The sequence below is a fragment of the Egretta garzetta genome, unplaced genomic scaffold, assembly GCF_000687185.1.
Source record: "Egretta garzetta isolate BGI_Z169 unplaced genomic scaffold, ASM68718v1 scaffold297, whole genome shotgun sequence".
NCBI classification, from domain to species: Eukaryota; Metazoa; Chordata; class Aves; order Pelecaniformes; family Ardeidae; genus Egretta; species Egretta garzetta.
In genome coordinates, this window is record NW_009260410.1 from 514,907 (window position 1) to 537,147 (window position 22,241).

The 22,241-nt window shown below is 44.2% G+C and overlaps 1 protein-coding gene across 1 annotated transcript in view; it reads right to left on the minus strand.

The window, feature by feature from the left end:
- The window catches only part of FZD7 (frizzled class receptor 7), a 65,004-nt gene that overhangs the window by 2,719 nt on the left and 40,044 nt on the right, over window positions 1-22,241 (minus strand). The window contains exon 2 of the mRNA XM_009643522.2: window positions 677-723. Coding sequence (XP_009641817.2) covers window positions 677-723 — 47 coding nt within the window. The remainder of the gene's footprint in view (window positions 1-676; window positions 724-22,241) is intronic.

The window sequence follows — 22,241 nt, forward strand, 5'->3', positions numbered from 1 at the left end:
AAACCCAAACCAAAACAAAACAGCGCCCGGGTACATTTGCAGAACGAGCCGATTGCCTTGTCGGGACATTCGTGTCTGTGCGCCACCGCCTCCCCCAGCGTGGGGGGTTTGATTTGATATCACAGCATGACCGTTGCTTTTTGCTGGCAGAATAAACACTTTATTCATGCAGATCTAAGCTTTAGCTGGGGGAAGGCAGCTTTTTTTGAAAAGTCCAGTGTTACCTAAGCAAAGAGGAGAAATTTAAAATCCCCATTTGCGCTGCTGCAACCCCTTAAGAGACTCGAAAAGGCTGTACAAAAGCAGCAGTTCCTCTGTGGAAGCGCCCAGCCTGCCTGCAAGAGAGAAAGTGGCATAGGTGAGGAAAGGGCTGGTACCGGCCTGCAAGGCGATGCCAAGGGTATCTAGAACTAGGCCCACGTACATTAGCTAAGGACAGAAGCGTGGGTTTCTCAGCATAGCTGTGTTTTGAGGTGCACCGCTGAAACACAGGTTGCTGGAAACATCCAGCCTCTGGAACATGCAGGCAGAGCTTGTCCTCAGCAGCACAGAAAGGGTGTGCTCGACAAAAGCCCTGCCATAGCGCCTGCTTTTCCTTCACACTGGCCTAGGAGACCTGTGGTCAAAGGCAGGCTAGGGCCAAGCATTATTCAACCCACCCCATCCCTCTCTTTGAGGACAGAGGGCCCCTGAACTCCACTATTCAGATTCTTACTTTTACTTCTTTACTCAGATTTGTACTCCTGTTAGCAACTAAGCAAATACACCAATCTCTACCGTCCTCCAGGGCAGTTCAAGGGAGCAGGATTTGCCTCAGGGGACTCCAACAGCAATTGCTGGACAAATGTTTCCCATATCCTCTCCTGCTTGTGAACAATGTGTCTTCATGCCAGTAAGACCAAGGAGCTGCAGCTTTTGTTACATTTATTAAGAGAAGTTGACAGTTATAAACAGACTTACTAAAATAAATTTACTCCTCTAAAAGTGGACATGGTTTTAAAAATAATACTGTGCTCTCCAAAACATGTATGGGGAGGGTTAGCTACTCATGGCTGCAACAGTTGCTTCTGGAAAAGAAGTAAGTCTTTTCTCCATTCTCAGTTATAGCTGTTTGAGAGTGCCTTCAGGAACTTCAGTTTTTCAGTTTGTTAAGGCTTGTTATCCAAATTCCTTACTTTTCTACACCTAGTGACTAAGCAGGTTTTTGTGATACTCTTCACCTAAATAACCTCTCATGGTACAAACTTACATGAACTCGTCTACTCTATTGTTTGTTCTTTGGCTGTTAGTAACTTTCAAAAAGATTATTTTTTCCAGTTGTTTCTCCCCCCCCATCACATCGTTCTCTAACACTCCATGAGCTGTTGAGTCACCTATCTGTAATAATCACCTTAAAGCCTCTACTTTTTGCTTTGTCTTATATGACTGACTTCATCTGCAAAGCATTTTGTGATATTTCCTACGAAAAACATTGGATAAAAGGAGATGTTTCACTGGCAGGCAATGACAATGCAGAGAAAGTAAAGCAACTGCAAACTTTCTGCCCTGTGCATCGCTCGTTCTGATTTCTGTACGTCAGGAGACAAGTTCAGAGCTTGTAAAAAGGTATTGCAAGAAACTATCTTTCAGCAATAGTGAGACAGTGACAGAAACTATTCAGAGTAAGGAATTTCAAATCAAGTGGCAAGACTTTAACTGGGTATTTATTTACAAGGCAGGGCAGATGGTTTCCCCTGTTTTCTACTGTTCCCGTTTGTTAGAGTCATTCCTCCAAACCATCGTGCAAATTAAAAGACGACTGGGAGCTCTGGTACGTGCTATAAAAGCTGTGTGACTCCATTACACTTATGTTGAACATAATGTAGAATCAGAGTGAAGCAAAAGAAAAAAAAGGAGTTGGAGAGTAGGCAGAAAGGAAGAAGGAAGGAAAGCTGTATCCTAGGTTATTTCTTAGGGAGATAAGAAGAGAGTAAACTTATCACATGGAATGATGCTGCTAGGCCATCCCAGATGGCAGGAATGTGCAAGAGGATTTACTGAGATGAAGGAAGAAAGTCTCTTGGGAGTGTTACAGATTCCAGGTGGTTTTTTTTTCTCCCATGTTTAGACCCAGTGTGAGATGGGACACAATCACTGAGAGAGGCAATGGCAGTCTCAAAACAACAGATTGTGGGCTTCTAAGTCAGTCTAGGACGTCCTGGCAGCGACAGATTGTGGCCTAAAAAAAATCCCGGGCTTCTAAGTCAGTCTAGGACGTCCTGGCAGCTTTCATGGGACATTAAAAAAAAAAAAAAAAAGAAAAAGAAAAAAAGAAGAAAGAAAAGAAAAAGAAAAGCAACAGCAAAATCCAGGATTCTGGAACTTGGGTTACCCCAAAGCATCCAGAACTGCTGTAAGTAGCATCAGTCACGTTTCAAAAGGCAGCAAACTTGCACTCATCTCCTGTTTCTACCTTAATCTAAATTCACAAGCATTAGCCTGCAAAATTACTTAAATTTCCTCACAACAGGAGGGATTCTCATCAGCACGTAAGCACAGGCAGCCACCATTAGCCAGGTTATCAGCCACCCAGAACAAATGCGCTGAGCAAGACTGCAGCATCTGAGAAATTGTCTATTGCAATCACATAGCAGTTCAAAAGTTTTTTTTTCCAAAAGTCTCCTGATGACTGGTATCCTGAGTATGCCGCATGGTCTGTCGGCAGTAAACCTTCACAGACAAAGTCCTGGCAAGTCCAAGATACCAGAATAAATTTAGTCTCAGGCACTGGTACCAACTCTGGAGCTGTCTGACTAGTCTACCACACATAGGGAGGAATTGTTAGGAACAAACAATTATCTGTCTTTTTACACATGTAAAAATAAATCCAATTCAACTTCCAAACTAAGAGTGAGGAGTAGCATCCCTACATGATGTCTTTTCCTGCTGTTTTAAAGCCTCCTTAAATGGTGCCAATATATTTTTCCTTGTTTCCTATCCCATCTGATAGGGAACTCTTCCCATGGGGGGGAGGGAAATCAAAACAAAACACCCCTCCCCACCCCACCACTTATTTTGGGTGCCCGAGGGTGAACATTTTCAGATTACCTGTTGCAAGGCTTCCAGTCCTCGTTTCCCTCAGAAGAACAAAGGCCATCGCTTCCCCCTTCTCCTTCCACCCGGTGGCAGAAACATGCTGGCCCTCACCAGCTGTCCTGCTAACCCACACTGCCAACGCCTGTGATGCAACCACCTGAGCTGTGAGACCTGTCCCCATTACATTTAGTAAATAACTTCCACGACACTTTTAACCTCAACATTTTGAAGTGTACTTACATATAGTCTTACATGATCGGGCAGGCTACTGAGCTAAGAACATTGAAATTTGCACTCCCTGAAGCTTAGTGGGGAAATGCCAGGAGCCCGGGGGGAAATGATGCGTTTGCCTATTTTACATAATGATTTGCATAATTAGAAATAAAATAAGCTCATGGTATTATAGCTGCTTGCATTTCTATCAGTCTGATAGATTACTCTAAGTTGCATCTTGTCTTAGCTCACCAAAGAAATCTAGTTTTTCTGTAATGAGGCAGGAGAGCCTGGTATTTCACAGGCAGGGAGTGGGGAAGGCAAGACCCTGCCCCCCACCATGGAGCCTTAATTTGAAATTAGATTGAAGACATAAGAAACTGATTGAAAAGAGCATATGGGGAGGGCACAGGTGACAAAAGGAAGGGGATACTGCTGGAGGGGATGTGGTTTCCCACAGTGAGAGAGGTAAAAGCTGGTTGCATCATGGATTTGTAAGATAATTATTAGCTTATGAAGTAGTATCCCAAAGGATACAGGGAAGCTCCACATTTGTGATCAAATTGGAGAAAACATTAGGAAACATTCACAAAGATGGGCTATCAGGCTGAAGATTGCTTTAATCTCCCAGATCCATGAGTAAGAAAACAAAACCTGAAGTTGATCTGCTCATCCCCACTCAGCAGTTCAGTGAGGACATCAGTGACATTTTAACCCTTGCGTGACACTTTGAATTCCCCTGTTTTTGCAGAGGCCCTTTGATATAAAATGCAGACGATCCCTCCCTATGCCACTTTCTTAAGCAAGGTGCTTTTTTAACAACACAAATTCTCTGCTGGCAGCAGTATTATCAGCCAGGTCCTGTCATCATTCTGTGTGGGTGCAGTAATATTGCAGTATGAAGAAGGGAAGCTTCCAGAGGCAGTGGGAAAAGATGACATTTGCATCTGTTGTTCTCTTTCCACCAGTGGGGAAGATCCTGCTCTGAGAATCTGGATATAGCATAGGCACATGCAAACTTACTTTCTGGTCCTTTAAACCTTAAAAGGTGCTTCTGTCCTGGCATGGTGCTTGGACGCTTCCCAGACTGCTGTAGCTGATTTTGGCCGATTCCCTATACACTGGGATATGTGAGATAGCAGCCTGGGCAGCACCTGGAGCAGAACTGCTTGGGATGGAGCTGCCCCAGGCTTCCTGGCCTGGCCACCTTCTCTCAGATGCTGCAGGAGTCCCAGCCTCATGGGTGTTTCAGTTTATCCTGAGCTTCTCCCAATGTCTGTAAAAATGACTCACAGGTCTGCAAAGGTCTCTAGCAGAGTTACTCCTTGCTTTATAACCCTAGAAGTATTACAGATGCAAACAAAAACCCCCATACCCTTCCCTGTTTGCTCTCACCACCATGGAATGTTTTTCAGGAATTTGGCTAGTGTCTTTTTGTGGTTCAAGCTCCCCTTCCCAGAAGTATATTCTTCCAGACCTCTCTTCCACACCATGGATCCTTGACCTAGTATGGACTCTGTATAGTCATCCCTTTTCCTCCAAAACCCAGTGATCGTGTTCCTTTTGTGTGATTCCCCCTTCTGTAAATCCCCCTTCGGTTTCTGAGTCTAGTCAAGTGCTAAAATCTGATTTCTAGGTGCTTCCTGAAGGAACTGCACCATTACAAAGCCCAGCTGTCTGCAGACAAGCTAGAGAAAACTAGTTCTTCCTTCAGCCAGCCAATTCTATACAGCTGTCCCATTTGTGTAGCTGCCATTAAGGTGACTTCAATCTCTTATCCGGGAGCATTTCTGCATGCAGCTCTAGCAACATTAAGGCTGACTGAGGTAAGTAACAATTTAATGAAAACCAGCCAAGTTTCTCAAGTTTGTGCATAAATTTCCCATCTCGTTGCAGATGGTGCCACAATATTTGTGAACACTAAATTATGTTTTGCTTCCAGCACCAGGGTTGGTGTGGACATAGTGACTGGTTGCTCTGATTGCTCTCCTGTTGATACCCTTGGACTGTGAGGGATGCAATGGTCAAATGCATTGTGCTATGTCTTTTGTCATTTATTCCCAAACTTGTTTTAATTTTGCCTTTCTATAGACTCATCTATATGAGTTTGTCTCTTAAATCCTCTTTAATGCACAGACTGGAGGCTTGCACTTGTCCTGTTTGAGTTAATGGGTAAGGTTTCACTTGTTTCAATGGAAACAGAGCAGGATGCTCATCAAAACCTCAAACTCTGTTTATGTAGGAAGAAGGACCGGATTTAGCCCAAAATAAGAGATGGGAAAGACCCATTATATCGTTAGCCCCTGCTATTACATATGCTAGTGGTATAATTAGTCTAATTTTAAATGCCTTGAATAATGGGACTATTGCCATCTCTCTTGGGACATGGTTCTGTCATCTAACAATCATATTGGCAGGAAGCCACTGCCTGATGTTCAAACAAATGGTTTATCTTTGCTTGATTAAGACTCGCTAAAGATGAGGGCAGCCTCCAGAAATATGTTGTTTCCAAAGCTTAGAAAACAAGAGAAGAGCTGTTATTCAATACAGAATTTGCCAGATGTCTAAAGAGGCTAAGGAATTCTTAAGCCTCTGTTTACAAAATCCTCTCCCTTCCTCCCATGAATGCTTAAATTACCAATCACTGCTACCATCCTATGCTTAGGGTGAAATTTCCTTAACCAACTCCACTTCCAAAATTGGATTGGAAAGAGAAACAAACATTTTAATTATTTTTATTTTCCCTTTTCCCAGTGGGCTTGCACAAATTAACCCTTGTCCTCCACAATTACAATTAAACTCTTAGAATTGTTTCTTCCTTTGGTCCCAATGATGCCCTGGAGACCCACTTGCCAAGGTGGCCACGTGAAGGTTTGCTGTGTGGGTCTACTGCCTGCTGCATCCCTGCAAGCCCTGGGGATGGACAATGCTGCTGTATGGAGAATTCCCCTTTCCATGAGAGATCCCAGGCAGCAGTGACTCAAAGTGCATTTCAATGAAGCAGTGCTGTTATGGAAAAGGGACAGAGGGCTAACGCGATGTCTCCTGAGAAACTGGAGCCGTGAGGTTTGTGGACCAGCATTACATGCTCTCCTTTACCTGTTTTTATCCAGTAATTTCTAAACTATGGTTTCTACCTTGGTGTCAGCCTGCGTTGACTGGACTCTCTTGGAGCTGGGACTAATGGTGCTCTGAATGGCGCTGGAGATACTAAGTTGATTTCCTTCCGTGGAGGGAGGGGAACCAGAAAGCAGCACTTCAAATAAGCTCCCTCCTCATGAAGTCTCTGAAGGGAATGAGGGCCCATTTTCTTAATTACATGTTCATTAGTATGTTTAGTGCTCTCCTCCCTCTCTTCCCCCAGCCCTGCCACCTGGGAGTTCCTACTATGTTACTGGAAAGCCACAGAGGTTTATTTAAATACCACATAGTCAGATTGGAATGAAAAGCTATGAAGCTTCCCCTCTTTAATACTTTTTGAAATTATTTATGGGCTATGCTTCTTGCCTACGTAGAAGGTGCCTTCTGAGATTCCTGCAAGTCAATGCAGAAATAGCTGTTTGAATTGAGCAATAATTAGAAGCATATGGAGCAAAGCAAAGCATCAGAGAAATCCCATTCTGCTAAAGAAACACTGCTGTCTGAAATAGATTTCCGCTGCATGTAACATTTTCTCATATGGGCTAAAAAGAAATAACATCATATGTCTGGTTTGCACCTACCAAAGCTGGGAAATTCAAAGTAACGTCTGTAATTCTGCCCTGAATTCAGTCTAATACTGTATGGCATTTGCAGTCCCTGTGTTTGCCTGGACCACGGTTACAATTTCTTTGCTAGACCTCAGAACAATGGAGATTCAACTTCTCTTTGTGAATGTGTGTATATTTGTATTTAATTTTTTTTTCTCGATCTTTGTTTTTCTTTGTTTCTTTAAAGGATTAAAATGCTGAGGAAATGTTCGTGACTTAAGACATAGTTACGGTCTTTTGTAATCCACAGGCTCAGTCTGGGGAAGGTACTCAGAGCTCTCAAATCCTAATTTGCTGCCAAATTCTTATGTGCTTGATGTGGTAGATTGTTTCACTCCTGCCTTCTAAAAATAGCAGGTCCTGCTCTCATTGCTCCCACAGATCATCCCTTTGAGTTCAGAGATAACTGAATACTCTCAGCACCTCAAGGGGAGACGTACGGCACCCAAGCTCAAATTTTAAGTATTTCTCATTTGCTTTGCTGGCACAAGGGCGACCAGACGTGGTGTGCTGTGGGGCTTTTGTTGAACCATGTTGTTGGCTGAGATGATTTTCTTTTGATGATTATAACTTATTGACCTGATAGCCAGCCATAAAGCCATAGTTGGTCAGCTGCTACACATAAAGCCATGGTTTTAATGATGAACGTGCTCATATATGTGCTGCATTTTTCAACAGGCAGGGATCATTACTACAATATGATGGTGTATCCATTATCCGTTTTAAAAAGCAACAAAGTTTTACAATTACAAAGATACAAAATATCTCTGAAAACATAAATACTGTAGGACTCTCAACTGTTCAAAGCTTGTGCTAATCAAAATTTTTTACAAACAGGTTTGGGGTTTTGCTTGGAGCAGAAGTTACTCCCAGAAAAAAAAAAAAATCCAATTTTGAAGGAAATCCTGAACATTGGCAGGTTACTGTGAGCGAGGAGGCATGCGTGGGGCTCAGCGAGGCCACGGCGTATGCCTTCCCCGCAGTGCTGTTTCCAACCATGCTCAGGGGAGTTGTGCAGGTTGGGCAGGGGCTGGTCTCACCAGTGCGGTGAGGAGCGAGCGTCATGGTGAGACCTGTGGTATAGGAAGTGATGCTGGGAACGAACGCAATAGATGGCATTCCTCTGATTGACCCTGCTTTCCAGCCCCGTGCTGCTGTAGGTGCAGGGTTTTGCCTGGGGTGTGAAAGCTGAAATTCCAGCTGCTGATAGCTGTTAAAGTGAGACTGCAGAAGTAGAGACGTTAATGCTGGTGTCTTTGCCAAATGCTACTGGTTTATTTTCACAAAGGCTGTTGTGGGTGGTGGGGGATAATGTAGGCAAACAAGATCTTATATTAAAACAATGACTATCTGGGCAAAGCAAATGGGTCTTCCAGTAGCATCTTAGAAGCTTCCCCACGTAATGCACTGGCGATGGTGGAGGAGTGCTAATCCTGGAAACTGTGTATAGACGTTGGTAGCATTTTGTTAAGGTTGGTGATCTGTGGGCATTTCTGAGGTGCTTTAATTTTTTTTTACCTGAATTTGAATGAAAGCCCCATCTCTGGGTGAAATCAGCATCATGCCAGTGGCTCCTGGTTATGCAGGCAATAGGCCTCTGAAATGTGTTGTTATCATTATTATCTAAGTGCAGTGTGATCCTTGTTGCTTTCCTAGACATAACAGTAGAGGCATTTTCTGTGCAGCAAGATCTTATTCATGCAAATACTCATTGTGGTAGAGAAGGGTGTTGACTCATGAAAGCCTGTGGAAAGTGGGACAGCTGAAGTGGTGACGGTCCCCTGCCTGTCCCCCTGCCCTGCGCCAGGGATCACTGCCTCCAGGGCAAGGACATCTGCGCTCAGCTCAAAGCCATTCTAGGACTGATGCAACTGGTGGCCCGCTGTGTTAGAGCAGTTCCAACTTGTCACTGGCTTACTTCCCTCCTCTGGGCTGCAAACCAAGGCGATTCCAGGAGCAACATTACTTTTGGCCCAGAGAACCCTGCATGAGGGGCAGCCGCTTGCGGGAGAATGGCAGGGCAGGGCGAGGGGGTGGGAGCTGCTGCAGCCATCTGATTTTCATCTGTGTCTGTGACTCAGTGCCCTCCCTGACCACAAGGGTCAGCTCTTTGTGAGTAAAGTCTATAGGCGTTGGTCCCTAGATATTACGCAGATATGGTGAATTTGGGCTCTCTGAAGCAACCTGAGCAGCTGAGTAATAACTACTCACCAGCTTCCAAATGTGCTCAACAGTTTTCCGGAGGAAGGCTCTGTTTTCCAAGTATTTCTAAGGCAGCTGTGCTTATAACATCGAAGATCTAAAAATTAGATTTGCTTCAAAAGCACATCTTAAAGCTGCTTGGATTTTCTTTTTTGTTTTTTTTCGTTTGGTTGGTTGGTTGGTTTGGTTGTTGGTTTTTTTTTTTTGTAAGTGACACTCACTCTCCTTTTAAGATGCTCTCAGATTCTGGGTGCCCACCACCAGGGCCATGGGTGGGGAGGAAGCCCAGGCTGCTTCTAAGTTTCTTCAGAGGCGGTGATCCACACTGGGGAAGCTGCTCGCAATCTGCAACTGAAGCCAGGCAGCTGAGAGCCAGCAGAAGTGGTATTTTGCTAAACAAATTCCCTAGGGTCTGAGGGCTTCTTTCCTAACAGGGCCAGCTAAAAAAATCCCAGAACTGGCATGAGGGTTGTATAAAACTTTGTTACTGCTTTTGTCCATCTTTAAAAAATGTTCATTTGAAGGTACATATTTTTTCACTACATTTTTATCAAAATCACTTTTGAAAAGAATTGTTTGTTGAAAACTTTTCCAAGAAAATTCAATTTAGTGGTAGCATTTGAAGTCATCGCTTTTTCAAACATAGTAAAAAAATGACACTTGGGATAAGAGCTCATGTGGAAGCATCATGGGGGAAACCCCAAGATGTACATCATCCCAACAATTTTTCCTGAAAAAGACTTGAAAAAAGACTGTGCATGACAGTCTCTTCCTATTCATGAGCATATAGTTAAAAGAAAAATCAGGTCCATTTTTAATGCAAAAATGCCAAGTGTTTATCTCTATAAACAGAAGCAAAAACAAAAGCCGGGTAAACCCAAATTGTATAGCTGCCGAGGCCAGGCATCCCCTTGACTGGAGGAGGAATTAGTGGCTTGCATAATCAAGCCCGGGGAGCTCATTTTGTCATGCTCAAAGGGCCACAGTGGTGCAACAGTAGGGGTGGAGGGATCAGCAAGCACCAACAATGAATTCCCTTCATTTTTTCCAATTTAAGGCCTGAGTAGAGGAAATGCAAAGCTCTTCTTTTTTGCATGCTCTCTCTTGTTTTTCTTTTTTTTTTTTTTTTTTTTTAAGGGTAGATGAAAAGAGCAAGGCAGTAAAGGAGCCAGGTTGACACCTGTATCTATGACAGTTCAGGCAAGGGAAATGGTGGGAAAGGATCCGCTGGCAGCAATTTGAAACTGTCCCCCTTCCTGACGTGGAGGCTTTGACTGATGGTGCAGCTTTGTGCAGCCATATGGTCGAACATCTTGAAGGGCCGGCAAAGAGGTGCTGGTGCCAGCACTGGGAAGGGGAACCAAGTCATTATTGGAAACCAGATCTCTGAGAGAGAGGAGCCATTAATTCAAAATGTTGCTTCATGCTTCACTGTCCTCTCTGTGCATGGGACTCAGCGTGGCACCGGGGGAAGGTGAAGCCTAGCCCGGCCGTTGGGGATGGCTGTGCCAAGCCATGGTTAGGAGGAAGGGCTTCTTCCTCAGCATCTAGTGCACAGCGTGGCGTCTTTACAGGGCAGCATTTCCCTCTTTACTCTCACACACTCCCTCTTTTTATTCACCCAACCCCCAAATTTGGTTTTGTTATGAACTGCCACATTGGTTCTCTCTGCAAAAGAGCCATTGCAGCACCAGGAGGACAGCGTTTGTTCAGCCCAGGCTGCAGCTGGGACCAGAGGAGAGCAGAGCCCCCCTGGCCGTGGTGCCTGGCAGTGCTGCCACCCATTAATGTAAAGCAGCACCAAGGGCCAGCAAGATAAGAGTTGTAATGACCACTGTGGGTTCCTGCTTTCCCTTTTATTACTTGGTACATTACATTTGTTTCCAGCAGAGAAGAGTTTATGTGTGAGTGGCTGCGCTGCCTGTGTTGGACTGAGCTCCCTACATGGTTATGTGGATGACTCCAGGGACAGAGCTGCACTTCCCCTTAATAAGCTCCTCGCACCACATTAAAGATAAAAGGGGAAGGGAAATATTTATATTCTGACAAAGCAGGTCTTCCCTTCAGGCTCTTGTTTTATTTATTAGCTTGCTCTGTCCCTCTTTTGCAGTTTTTTCCTCTCTGTTTCAGTGCCTGTGCTCTCTTTTTCTCCTTTATTCACTAGTTTCATCCCTGGGAGACAGTGGCAGCAAAACTTAAGAATCACTGCCCAAGACATCAGATTCAAATTGTGTAATTCCCAGCTGATAATTACAACTCTCCCCCCATCTGTGTTTTTAACACAAAGTAATGATTTATAGTGCTTAACCAGTTGAATATATTACATCTGGTTTACTCCAATTGCTTTAGATGAAACTGTAGAAATAGGGTGTGTTGGGTTTTTGATGGTTGTTGTTGTTTGTTTGTTTTTTATACATTGCAACACAGATGCTGAATATCCTCCCTTGTTTGCGTAGGCAGTGGAAACCACTATCATTCTTGTCTGGAGAAGCCCTTACCGAGGCATGACACAGCTACACCGAGACCTTTCTAACCTCATTCATCAAACACTTCCTTTCCTCTGAGGCCTTATCCCGGGGGACCATTCATTTCCTTCAACTAATATGCCACACGAAAGGAATCTTGGGTAGATTCCTGTGTCTGAGTCTAGCTCTGAATTTGTATAAAGAAGACAGAGAATTTGTTAAAGAAGACAGAGGAACGATATGAATACAGGCAATATGTGGTATTATCATCCATTCTACTTCCTTTGCTCCTTGTCATACATTGCAGAAAATCATGTGCTGACTTACAATGTCAGGGGACACCAGTGTCCATGTAATAATTATTTTTGGAGCTATATTTTCTTGCCACAATCTAGTAGCTCTCTGCTAAAAGTGAAGCATCAAAATTAAAGAGCATTGGTGCCCAGAAGCTTCACCTCACTGACATTGTTATGTTTCTGCCTGTTGTCATAGAATTGCAAAATATCTGCAAAGCACAGCCTTTACACCACCACGGTTAAGTGGTGTAAACTGCAAACTGCTGAATGAATGAATTAACTGCAGCTGGCTGGAGGAGCGGGCTGGTTTTTACTGTTCACAATCCCCCCCAAAAAGCACCACAGCTCTGTTTCCAGACCGATCAGGAAGGCAAAGGAATTTGTTAATTGATTTTTCTCCCTCCCATATCAATTAATGAAGCCCATCTAGGGAGATGTGCGCTCTTCTCTCTTAGTTAATTAATCCTTTTCCTTTATCTTCACAAATAACGGCAATAAAGCAATTAGCAGAGGATTTACAGGGTGTGGAGCAGTGAGAGATTCCTCTGGCCCCTCTGCAGCTCAAGCTGTTCAGTGCTGCTGCAATTCAGGCTCTCTCTAAAGGGATTTGTGTCCCCCACCCTCTGCGGTGTGGCTGCTGAAAGCCTGGCCTCCTCAAGATGTGAAATCCCCAGCTTGCTTTCCCTTGAGGGAGAGTTAACAACTTCGGTGCCAGTCCTTGGCAAAAGGCCTCTACTAGGACAATGTCACCAGCCTCCAAAAGCGACAGGCGCTGGCTGCCGGTGGCACCACTGTCCCCATAGCCCCTGAGCCTGTGGCTCCCAGGGAGGGTGCAGCAGGGCAGGGTGTGCTGAGTCACCCCAGCACCTCAATCCTGCTAGAACAGCAGCCTGTCTGCCTCTGTTCCCTCTCCTGGCCCTCTCCTCCCATCCCAGCCCATACAAGGGCTCTGCCTCCCTGGGAGCCAGCTTACAGCTCGCTCAGCCAGTAGAAGAGGAACCTACCTAAGCTGTAAACCCTGCAGGAGAGGAACTGCAGGAGGAGGGAGTTGCTCTCTCCTCTTTGTGACAGTGAGGTGTTGGATGGGTTTTGCCATTCTCCCCAGATGTTAGTGGTTGCCCTAACAGCTGTCACCAAACTGCCTGACACAGCTGCCCTGATGGTGGATGCCTTTTGTGGAAAGGACCACAGCTGCACAGTGGGGGATGCGCTGGCGGAGGGAGTAGCATCTCTGTACGGAATATTCACATCCTGACAAGGCATCTGTCCCTGTGCTCAGCTGCTCACATTAGCCTTTGTCAGCATCTCTCCTAGGTGGTTCCCTTCTCTCTGAGTGTGCAGGTGAGTCCTGGCACTTTGTCCACAGCAGCAGCAAAGACTGCAGATTCCAGCCTCGGGCAAGGAAAAGGGCATTACTGATAAATTATATTTTGAAATGTTGATATGTTGGGCAGTTAAGCTAAGGCAAGGCTCAAGGATTTCAAGCACTTTTTAGGCAGGCTTGGGAACTCAGAGTTTCATCATTTCTCCGTGTGTACAAGTGTTGTGTGACCTGCTTCTGCCCACTTACTCTCACACTGCTGAGCAGGACTTGGTGTGGAGGCTGTAAAAGTTGGCCCTGCAACAGGGAGCACAGCACCCTTGACTGGTTTTGGCCATTTAATGGTTCCAAATCATCATTTGTTATTGTTTGCCCTTAAATGTTATTACCAAAAGGTAAGTTTGTTGATAATATCCCATTTAAGAGAAGCTTTACAGAATACTTACCTTTTCCTGCTGCTTAAGGAGATTTCCAGCACATAGAAGTAAGTAGCAGGTCCTGAAGCGCTACAGCAAGAACCATCCATGTGTTCAAGCTCCTCCTTTCTGCCCACAGCTCCCCCTCTGCCTTCTCATTAGCAGCAGCCGTGTGTTGCTGGAAGGCCCATCTCCACCCTCCTTCTGGAGGCACAAAGAGCTGGAGATGAAAATCTGCCTCTTTTGTGCTTCTAGCTATGAAAATTGGGAGCCCGTATGGTTCCCTGAATGACACAGTGGCCTGGGAAGGGCAAGCAGATCCCAACAGCCCCGTGTAGAGTGGTCAGTGAAGTGGTCCTGTGCTGGAGCCCTTGGACGGAACAAGCACATGGCGCTGAGTGCCCTCAGCCCTTGTTGGTCCTCAGGCTTTGAAGAGGGAAAAGGTCCCATCTTAATGTGTGAATTATCAACAGTGGTAGCTCTGCAGCTATACTGTCACCCAGCGTCCCCTGGCAGGGCTTAGGCTAGATGCTGGAAAATGAAGCAACTGTCTGCAACAACCCAAAGAAAGTGTCTGTGTGTGAAGGAATGTTCAGGCATGAAAGTGTCCAGCCACCCTTCAGCCAAGGTATTTTATCCCAGTGAAAAGGTATAACAGGGGTGGCACATGTTTGGTTGCCCCTCAGCCTCCTGTGACCATCCCAGACAGCCTGGTTAGCTCTGTGCTGCTATTGTGTCTCCTGCAGGCTTTGTGAGCTGGTGAGCTCTAGGAAGTATATCCTGCTCTTACACCACTGGGCTGCTTCATCAGACCAAATTCCTATCTCCTAACATAGGCTCCACAAGAACAACTTCTTGATATAATGCACATAATTTTAACTGCGCAGCCACTGAATATGTCTGACTTGGGTCAATCCTGTCACTGTGGGGAAGTGTCTTGGGTTTTTTCTTTGTCTATCATGTTGCTTGCTCGCTTGTGCTCACTGCTGCCATGCCTATCTCTATTTTCAATGTAAACTTAGTGTGCCACTATCGAGTGACAGTGAAGAGACGTGGATGCTCTGTGTGACAGCATGTATATAGCAGATGCATATTTGTCCTTAAGGCGAGATGCAGTGTTTCATCCCAAGGGAAAGAAGAATGACCTTTAGTCTGGATATTTTACAATCTGTCCTTCCTCTTCTGTTTCCTGTGAGGTTAAAGACCTGCTGGTGATGATTAAAAGTACTGCAGTTTCTTCTCTCTCTAAATAGTTTTTCTGAGTTATTTCAGAAGCAAGAAAGAGGCTAGAAAGGTTTAGTTGCACCTTCCTTTTCACCCTGATGCCCACCAAAAACCAGATTCTGTTGCATTTTACTTTCTAGTGAAAGGAAAACTCAGTAACCTTTTCTTTCTGTTCATATCCAACAGCTGAACATCCCCTACAGCTCCCAAACAGATTCCCAGAAGGATATTTTTTGTAGCCTTCATACCACCAGCTCGCTTCCATGGTGCCAGTGTGGGATTTCTAGACTGGAGCTCCTAGCACTTCTGGGTCCATGTATATTAGCATCATAGCTGTTAGGATGCAAGTTCAGAAATTTATTCCAAGTTAGAGCAGAAATCTTTTTCCTTGGACTCCTTTTCTAGTCCAGAGCTGCTATACTTCTTTCTGCAGAACCCTGACAAAGATATTGTTGAGAAAAAGTGTAACAAGGTGGTGCATTGCTGAGATGGTCTGCATGTGCACCACAAATCCACTGTTTTGGGAAAATGTTGAATTTACTCTGCACTGGCTTCACAACTGATTCCAACATGCCCCACAAGCCCCTGTGACACTTCTGGGAATTGTTGGACTTGCTTGCAGACTCTCTGAAGCTGATCTGGGCAGATGCTGTGGAAAAGTCTGGGGATTGTGGACATTGAGTAACCTGGGGTTGCTACTGCCTCGTACTTCCAGCTGGGCCATTGGACTCCCAGAAATCCCACATAAAGGTAAAGAAAGTCCTCAGATTCTCCCTTCCTTCTAGACAAAATCTGTGGGCAGAAGAGGGCATGTCCAATTAAACCCAGACTTGTTAGCCTTGCTCTAATCTGTCTGCTGGATGTGTGCAAGATGCAGAGAGATCAGGCAGAAGATGAATGGTGTGGCAGTCTAAAACCACACTTTGCCATGAGTAATGTTAGCATATTGACGCAGCCTTTCATTCTCAGTGCTTCTCAAAAGTAATTAGTGTAAAGTTCTCTGCAGGATCAATGTTTGAAGTACTTTTTCTACTCCACATTCTCTTCTTTCCCATCTTATAATCTCTTCTTAACTCACTGTGTTTGCTTAGTGGCAAATCTGTGTGTAACGGTTTCATTTATTTGAATTCATTCTAGCTTCATGATATCTGAGGCTAACTGAATTCTCTTATTGAATATGATCCATACCAAGTAGCCAGGAGATGGGATCAGTCTGACCATCCCGCTCTCAAACTTCCCAAAATGACAAAGGCGTCAAAAAAAGAAAAAAGAAGCTGTTGCCTATCCTGGGCTCCAGGGTAGGGTGCGCAGCCACTCAGTCAGAAGGCACTGAAGGAGATCTGATTGCCCTATGGAGTGGCCACTGAAACTGCAAATTGAACAAAAGAGAACAACAACAAAAAACCCCAACACTTCCGGTTTACTCTCTCTCTCTGTAGGCAGCCCACAGCCCCACACAGCAACTCGGCTGCCTGGAGACAGGGCGTTACTACAGGCTCCCTAAAGCCCTAGCTGCTAACTAGGAGAGGTAAATACCTTCCCAGGGCTGCAATGCCCTGCAAGCCGTTCGTGTCCCCTCAGATAAGCAGCAACATTTCAAACCCACCCAAATTAAAAAAACTACCAGGAAATATGCCAAAGAAGAATTTCCTGTTTTAAATGGCTGTGGAAGTCACTACTGTCCCACATTAGAAATACAGATTGCAGCTGGGGCTTTGGATAAACACAGTAACTTGAATGAACACCTGTGGGTCTGCCATCCAGAAGGCAAGGACTTGGCTTTGTGGCTGCTTGCCCAGAGCTGGGGTGGGGAGACTTGGGGTGCCCTGGCTTCCCCCTGCCAGAGTGCTGCAAAAGGGGCCTCTGACCTGAACCCCTCCGATGGCTGTGGGCAACACAGCACAGAGGCACACAGCACCTTAGTCTCTCAGAGACAGGCAAAAGTCGTATTTCAAGACTTAGGTTAGTTAATGACCAGGCTGGAAAAGGATTCTGCCTTCTCTATTTTGCTTCCTTTGCCTGCACAGCTCTGTTCAGGTGTAAACATTACTTTCTGGTGGAGTTTTGGCTGGCCTCATTCTGTACCTGCCTCATTCACTCACCCTCTGTCTTTCTTCCCTGGCAGATGGCTCCTCTGAGATCATGAGCCTACTGCTTAGTAGTTGTATTAAGGCAATGGAAATAGGGCATTTTGTTTCTCAGCTTTTCCTCTCTGTACGCAGCGTGGAGGTAATTGTGGGCAGGAAGAGATGGAGGAGCAGTTCACTGGACATTGCCTCCCAGCCAGAAAATCAAAGCACTTAGCCAGATCCCTGCCCTCCTATAGAGGCATATAGAATTGGAACAAGGCAAGATCTGAATTCCTCTCTCATCTTTGTGTAAAATTAGTACTAAGTACTAAATTAGTACTAAGAATTTATGTGCCTTAACTACATTTTGTGGGGAGGGCAGCACCTGGTGTAAAAGTTGCATTATGGTCTCCAGAAGCCTATTTTCACATAGTCTTGCTGGTCATTGGGTGCAAAGCCCCTGCTGTGCTTGTTGAAATCAGCTGGACATACAGCTTTTCTGCACCAAAAAGAGAGAGAGAGGCTCTTTAGTATCAAGATATACAGTCTTACGTAAATCAAGTAACTGTAGCTTAATAGGATCAAGTCCTTATCTCCCTGAAACTGAAAGAAAAAGGATTCTTTTTTTATCCTTCAAGTAACATGCTTTTAGCAGGACTCTTACCTGGCTGCCATTCTGTTGCCCTCTGTCACTGAAGTTAAGCTGCTGAAATCTATAATATAAACCTGTACATACTTCTGCCTATAGTATGCAATGTTCCAGCCTCTGAGAGCAACGTGCTAGGGAAGATGCTGTACAATAATGCAGTAAATATAGGTCATCTTCAGTGGAATTTAGCTTTTAGCAAGTGGAACAATCCTATACACAAAAAAGGAAAGAAAATTCCCAGTGTGGGCATCAGCTCTGTTCATGTGATGTGAACGTATATGCTTGAACTGTACAAACGCACAAAATAGTGAGTGTATGATGAAAACTACACAGCTGAAGAAATATTTGCAGTATTTTGTATTAAATGTTATTGATACCTGAAGCTATCTGAATTTTCCAGCATGTCTTTATTATCCCATATATGTAATAGTAGTTGGGAAAAAGTTCTCTGCCTTCTAGAGGAGCAATTCTGTCTCTGGTGCAGAGGGTTTTACTTTTTATCTGTAAAGCCTGACATTGACAAGTGACTTTTTTAAGTCTAAGGTGTGAGAGGGAGGAAAAACAACGACTTTGAGCATGGACTTGAATGAACTAATCAGGTGCCTGAATTACTTCTGATGCCACAGCACCAGCACCCATCAAAGAGCTCGCCGTGGGTGATTTTGAAATCAACTTTTGAAAACACTTTGAATTTCACCTTTTCCTTCCTATTCTATGGCAAGATGATAATGTTCAACTATCAATCAAACAGAACATACACAAGGAAACTGTAATTGTAATAACTTCGTTCGGGATTAGCTAAACATGAAAAGCCACTAAGGATGCCTTAGCTGTTGTCATAATATGACCAGAACCTTGTGGTTTTGTTTAAGTGAAAACTTTTGTATTGCATCTTTCTTTGTTCAGTCCATAGCTTGGAAATTAATCTGTAATGAGTGCCTAATCTGCTGCACTTTTCCCTGTGACTTGGCATACACTGATTTATTTAGTATAGTTTGGCTGTAATCATTTGCTATGAGCTGGAATCACAGCTCTGCAGCTCTTCATTAGGGAATAGTAAACACTTGGCATCTCTTGAGTCAGGCTGTGTCTGAAGTTATTTACTACAACATGAGTGGATCAGTACATTGAAGCTCCTTGGTGCTGAGACCCCTACATCTAACCTGTTGGCGGTTTAGGATTTTTTCTTTGGACTAGGTGGTCTGGTTGCTTGACCAAATGTTCCCACCAAAGGACCACAGGTTGACTCAGACCCTCAGGTCTCCATTAGGGACTGGAGCTTATTAGGTTGCATCCAAACCAGTTCTGGCTTAGCATCCTCCCGGAGGAATTGAGCTGAAGCACACGAAACCCACTCTGCAAAGCAAACCCATTCCTACGAAGTGGGGATACTCAGGGGATTTGCATTTGCTTCAAGACTGCTGCTGCTCTGGACCACCATACTAACATGGACACACCCACTGGAATGTAAATAAAATAAGGATTTTTCCATTTATCTGTTACCCAAAAGCTATTTCGGTTGGTTGGTTAGGGTTTTTTTGACATGCTATTGCAGGTTTTTTATTTCTGAAAACAGTTCCTTAGTGACAGGATTTTCCAGTCAGTGTTGAAAATGAAAATTCTTACACTCTCATGGCCAGGCTCACAAAAAAGCTTGAGGTCTAATTTTTAAGGAGTCAATGTTTCCAGCTAGATCCAGACACCCAACCGTTCAGATTTTACTTAGAGCCATGCACCCAAGACAGCCCTTTTGTGTCCAGTTGTGCTGAGCTCTTTCACCTCACTGCAGCTCACACGCCATACTTGCATATAGCTTGGCAAAGCCCTTGTCTGGCCACAAACGCCATGTAGATGTGTATTTGTGTCTGTGTATTTATATTGTTAGTAAGAGTTCAGTCAGCTTTGATGGTGGTCAGCAAGAGAATTTTCCAGCACAATAGATTTTGAATCAGATTCTCATGCCTTGGTTCATGTGCCTGCCTGATTTACCAGCTTGCTTAGGTCAGCCTTGACTGGGTTAACTTAATGTCTCTTCCCTGGCTAGAGGCTGGACCATCATCTGTCGGGATGGGTTCAGTATCCTGCTCAAGCTGTATTGTCTATGATTACATATAAAGTCCTAAAAAATGGTCTATTATCTCTTTGTCTTGTCTTTTGAGCCTCCTCAATTCTTTGTTGGTGACAATTCTTGCAGAACACCACAGCTTTTTTCACCTGGAAGGAGTCTTCTATGGCAGCACCCACTTTCCCAGAAGTGTCCTGTTCTCGGAGGCAGCCTGAGCACATGACAGATGACAGCATTCCTGGGAATTTGTTTCAAGTTTCCAAGGTTTCTGTTCTGAACAAGCACAAGGATTGAACATTTCTCTTGAGACTTCTTTCATGTGTGGTCACCAAAATAATCACCCTTTCCCATCAAAGAGAGTTTTCCTTGTGCCCAGGAAGCATGTGGTGGAAAATAAAAGCTACAGCTCTTATTCACGCAACTCTGGCAGAAGTCAGCCTCCTCAAACCTGTGTGCAGGGATTTAGTTCTGTCCCTCATTTTTAATAGTGGGCAACTCCTGCTTCTTCAAGCTCAGCTCATATATTAGATTTTATCAGATGTTCTCCTAATTGTGTCATTTTCAGAAATATTGGTATAGGGTGAGATATCTTCCCAGAATTTTTTATATCAGGCTTATATTCTCGAAGGAATTTGTCAGGGAAAGATCTTTACTTCCCCAGGAAAAGGGGGAAAATCCTGTTACTGTTTTTGTTTAATAACAAGCCAGATAAGCCTTGATAAGCCTAAAAAAAGTTTGTGGGAGATGCCAATACCCAGACACTACTGAGCAGTTTCTTTTGTTCATGCAAGCAGCTGGCTCACTGTAACACCTGAAGAGGTAATTAGAAAGATAAGTTGGAACACTAATTTGCAACATTCAGGCCTTCCCTGGGAAGGTATTGCCATGACAAAAGGAAATAAAGGAACTCACAGTCAAGAACAGGGGCACTATCCACCATTTTTCACTCTTACTGGCAGCTCTAGGTAACCTTTAACCTCTTCCCACCAGCCTCCTCAAAGAAGCTACAAGATGCAGGAGAGTAAAGGAAAAGGGTCCGGGCTCCTCACACAAAATGCCCCGTGCATGTATACTTAGAACAAACGTCTTTTATTCGGATTCCCTTGTGCTCTGTTGCTCTCAGGTACTCCAACAGCTGAAAAGGAAAAGCAAAAAACCTGAAAATGCCACACATGCCAAGAGCAGGTTGCTTTATAAGGACACTAATGGACACATTTGAAATCAGTTTTATAGATTACTAGTAGTTGAGATTATTTTGTTTGATTAGTTTGTTACTGTGGATAGCACAGTGCTTGGCTCTGAATCCACTTTACACAGATTAATTAATTTAGTTTTCTAGCACTGTACAGTGAACTTTGCAACACTGCCTGTGAGTGCAAATGTGGCTCACAGGGAGAGCTACAGCTTAGCAACACCCGCACAAATATAGCCGTGACAAGTTGTGTGCTGAACTTGAGAGCTGCTGTTGAAATCTGCTCCTGTTAGGAAGTGGGACTCTTCTGCCAACCATCTAATTTCTGTGATCAAAGCAAGCCTGGCTTGCGCGTGAACTCTGAGACTCTGTGCTGCTTTCACTGAGGCCAATCACTTCAGCAAGAAGATGACTGGACCTTAGACAAGGAAGCTCTATCAGTAACCTGGAATCGAACGGTAAAATATTTCTCCTTATCTGGAACTCTGTTCTTGGGAAAAATATTATCAGTAGCTGTGTGTTAATTGGCAGGAAATCGCTTGCCCTGGGCTCCTCGGACAGAGGCCTCTCCCTTCCCTCTCCTCTCCCCGAACTCCGCTTTCTCACACTGCACCGCACTCGACATTTGACGGCGCTGAAGGGAGAGATGAATTCCGTGAACAGTAAAAACACAACTTTCCGCTCCATCGCAAGGAGCCAGATGACGGATACTATTTTCAAAGACTTCTTTGTCCATAAGATGGCGTTTGAATTAGGAACTTGTTTAGCCAGATTCTCTTGTTACAATTTACTGATTCATTGGGTGGAGAATGGGAGGGCAGGATGACAGAGCCAGACAGCTTCAATTAATGATTTTTTTTAAAAGATCTCATTCAAACACAAATGCATCTTAAAATATATCCAGAATTAGACAGCAGGGAGAATTATCAATTTTAACTTACTTGTGCCTTTAAATGATCTGCTGAGAAAATAGGAAATAGGCTGTTTTATCACTACTTTTCAGAGAAAAATTGTAGAGTTGTAACAGATGAAATCTGTGTTGTTTTTCTTAAGAAGCAAAGGTGTTGGAGAAAGGCATTTTTGAGAAAAAAAAAAATAATCTCCAAATCTCTCCTGCTCTCTCAATGAGACCATAACAAAAGTTAAGTAACATTAGGGTTAGTAACGTGGAAATGAATTTCTGTTTCAGCAATAGAAGAAGCAAAGAGAAGGATCAAATTCAGGTCTCCCACCTGTTCTGACAGATGTAGTTCTTTTGACAGTTATCTCTGGATGACATCAGAATGGATAAATCTGGAATTAGAT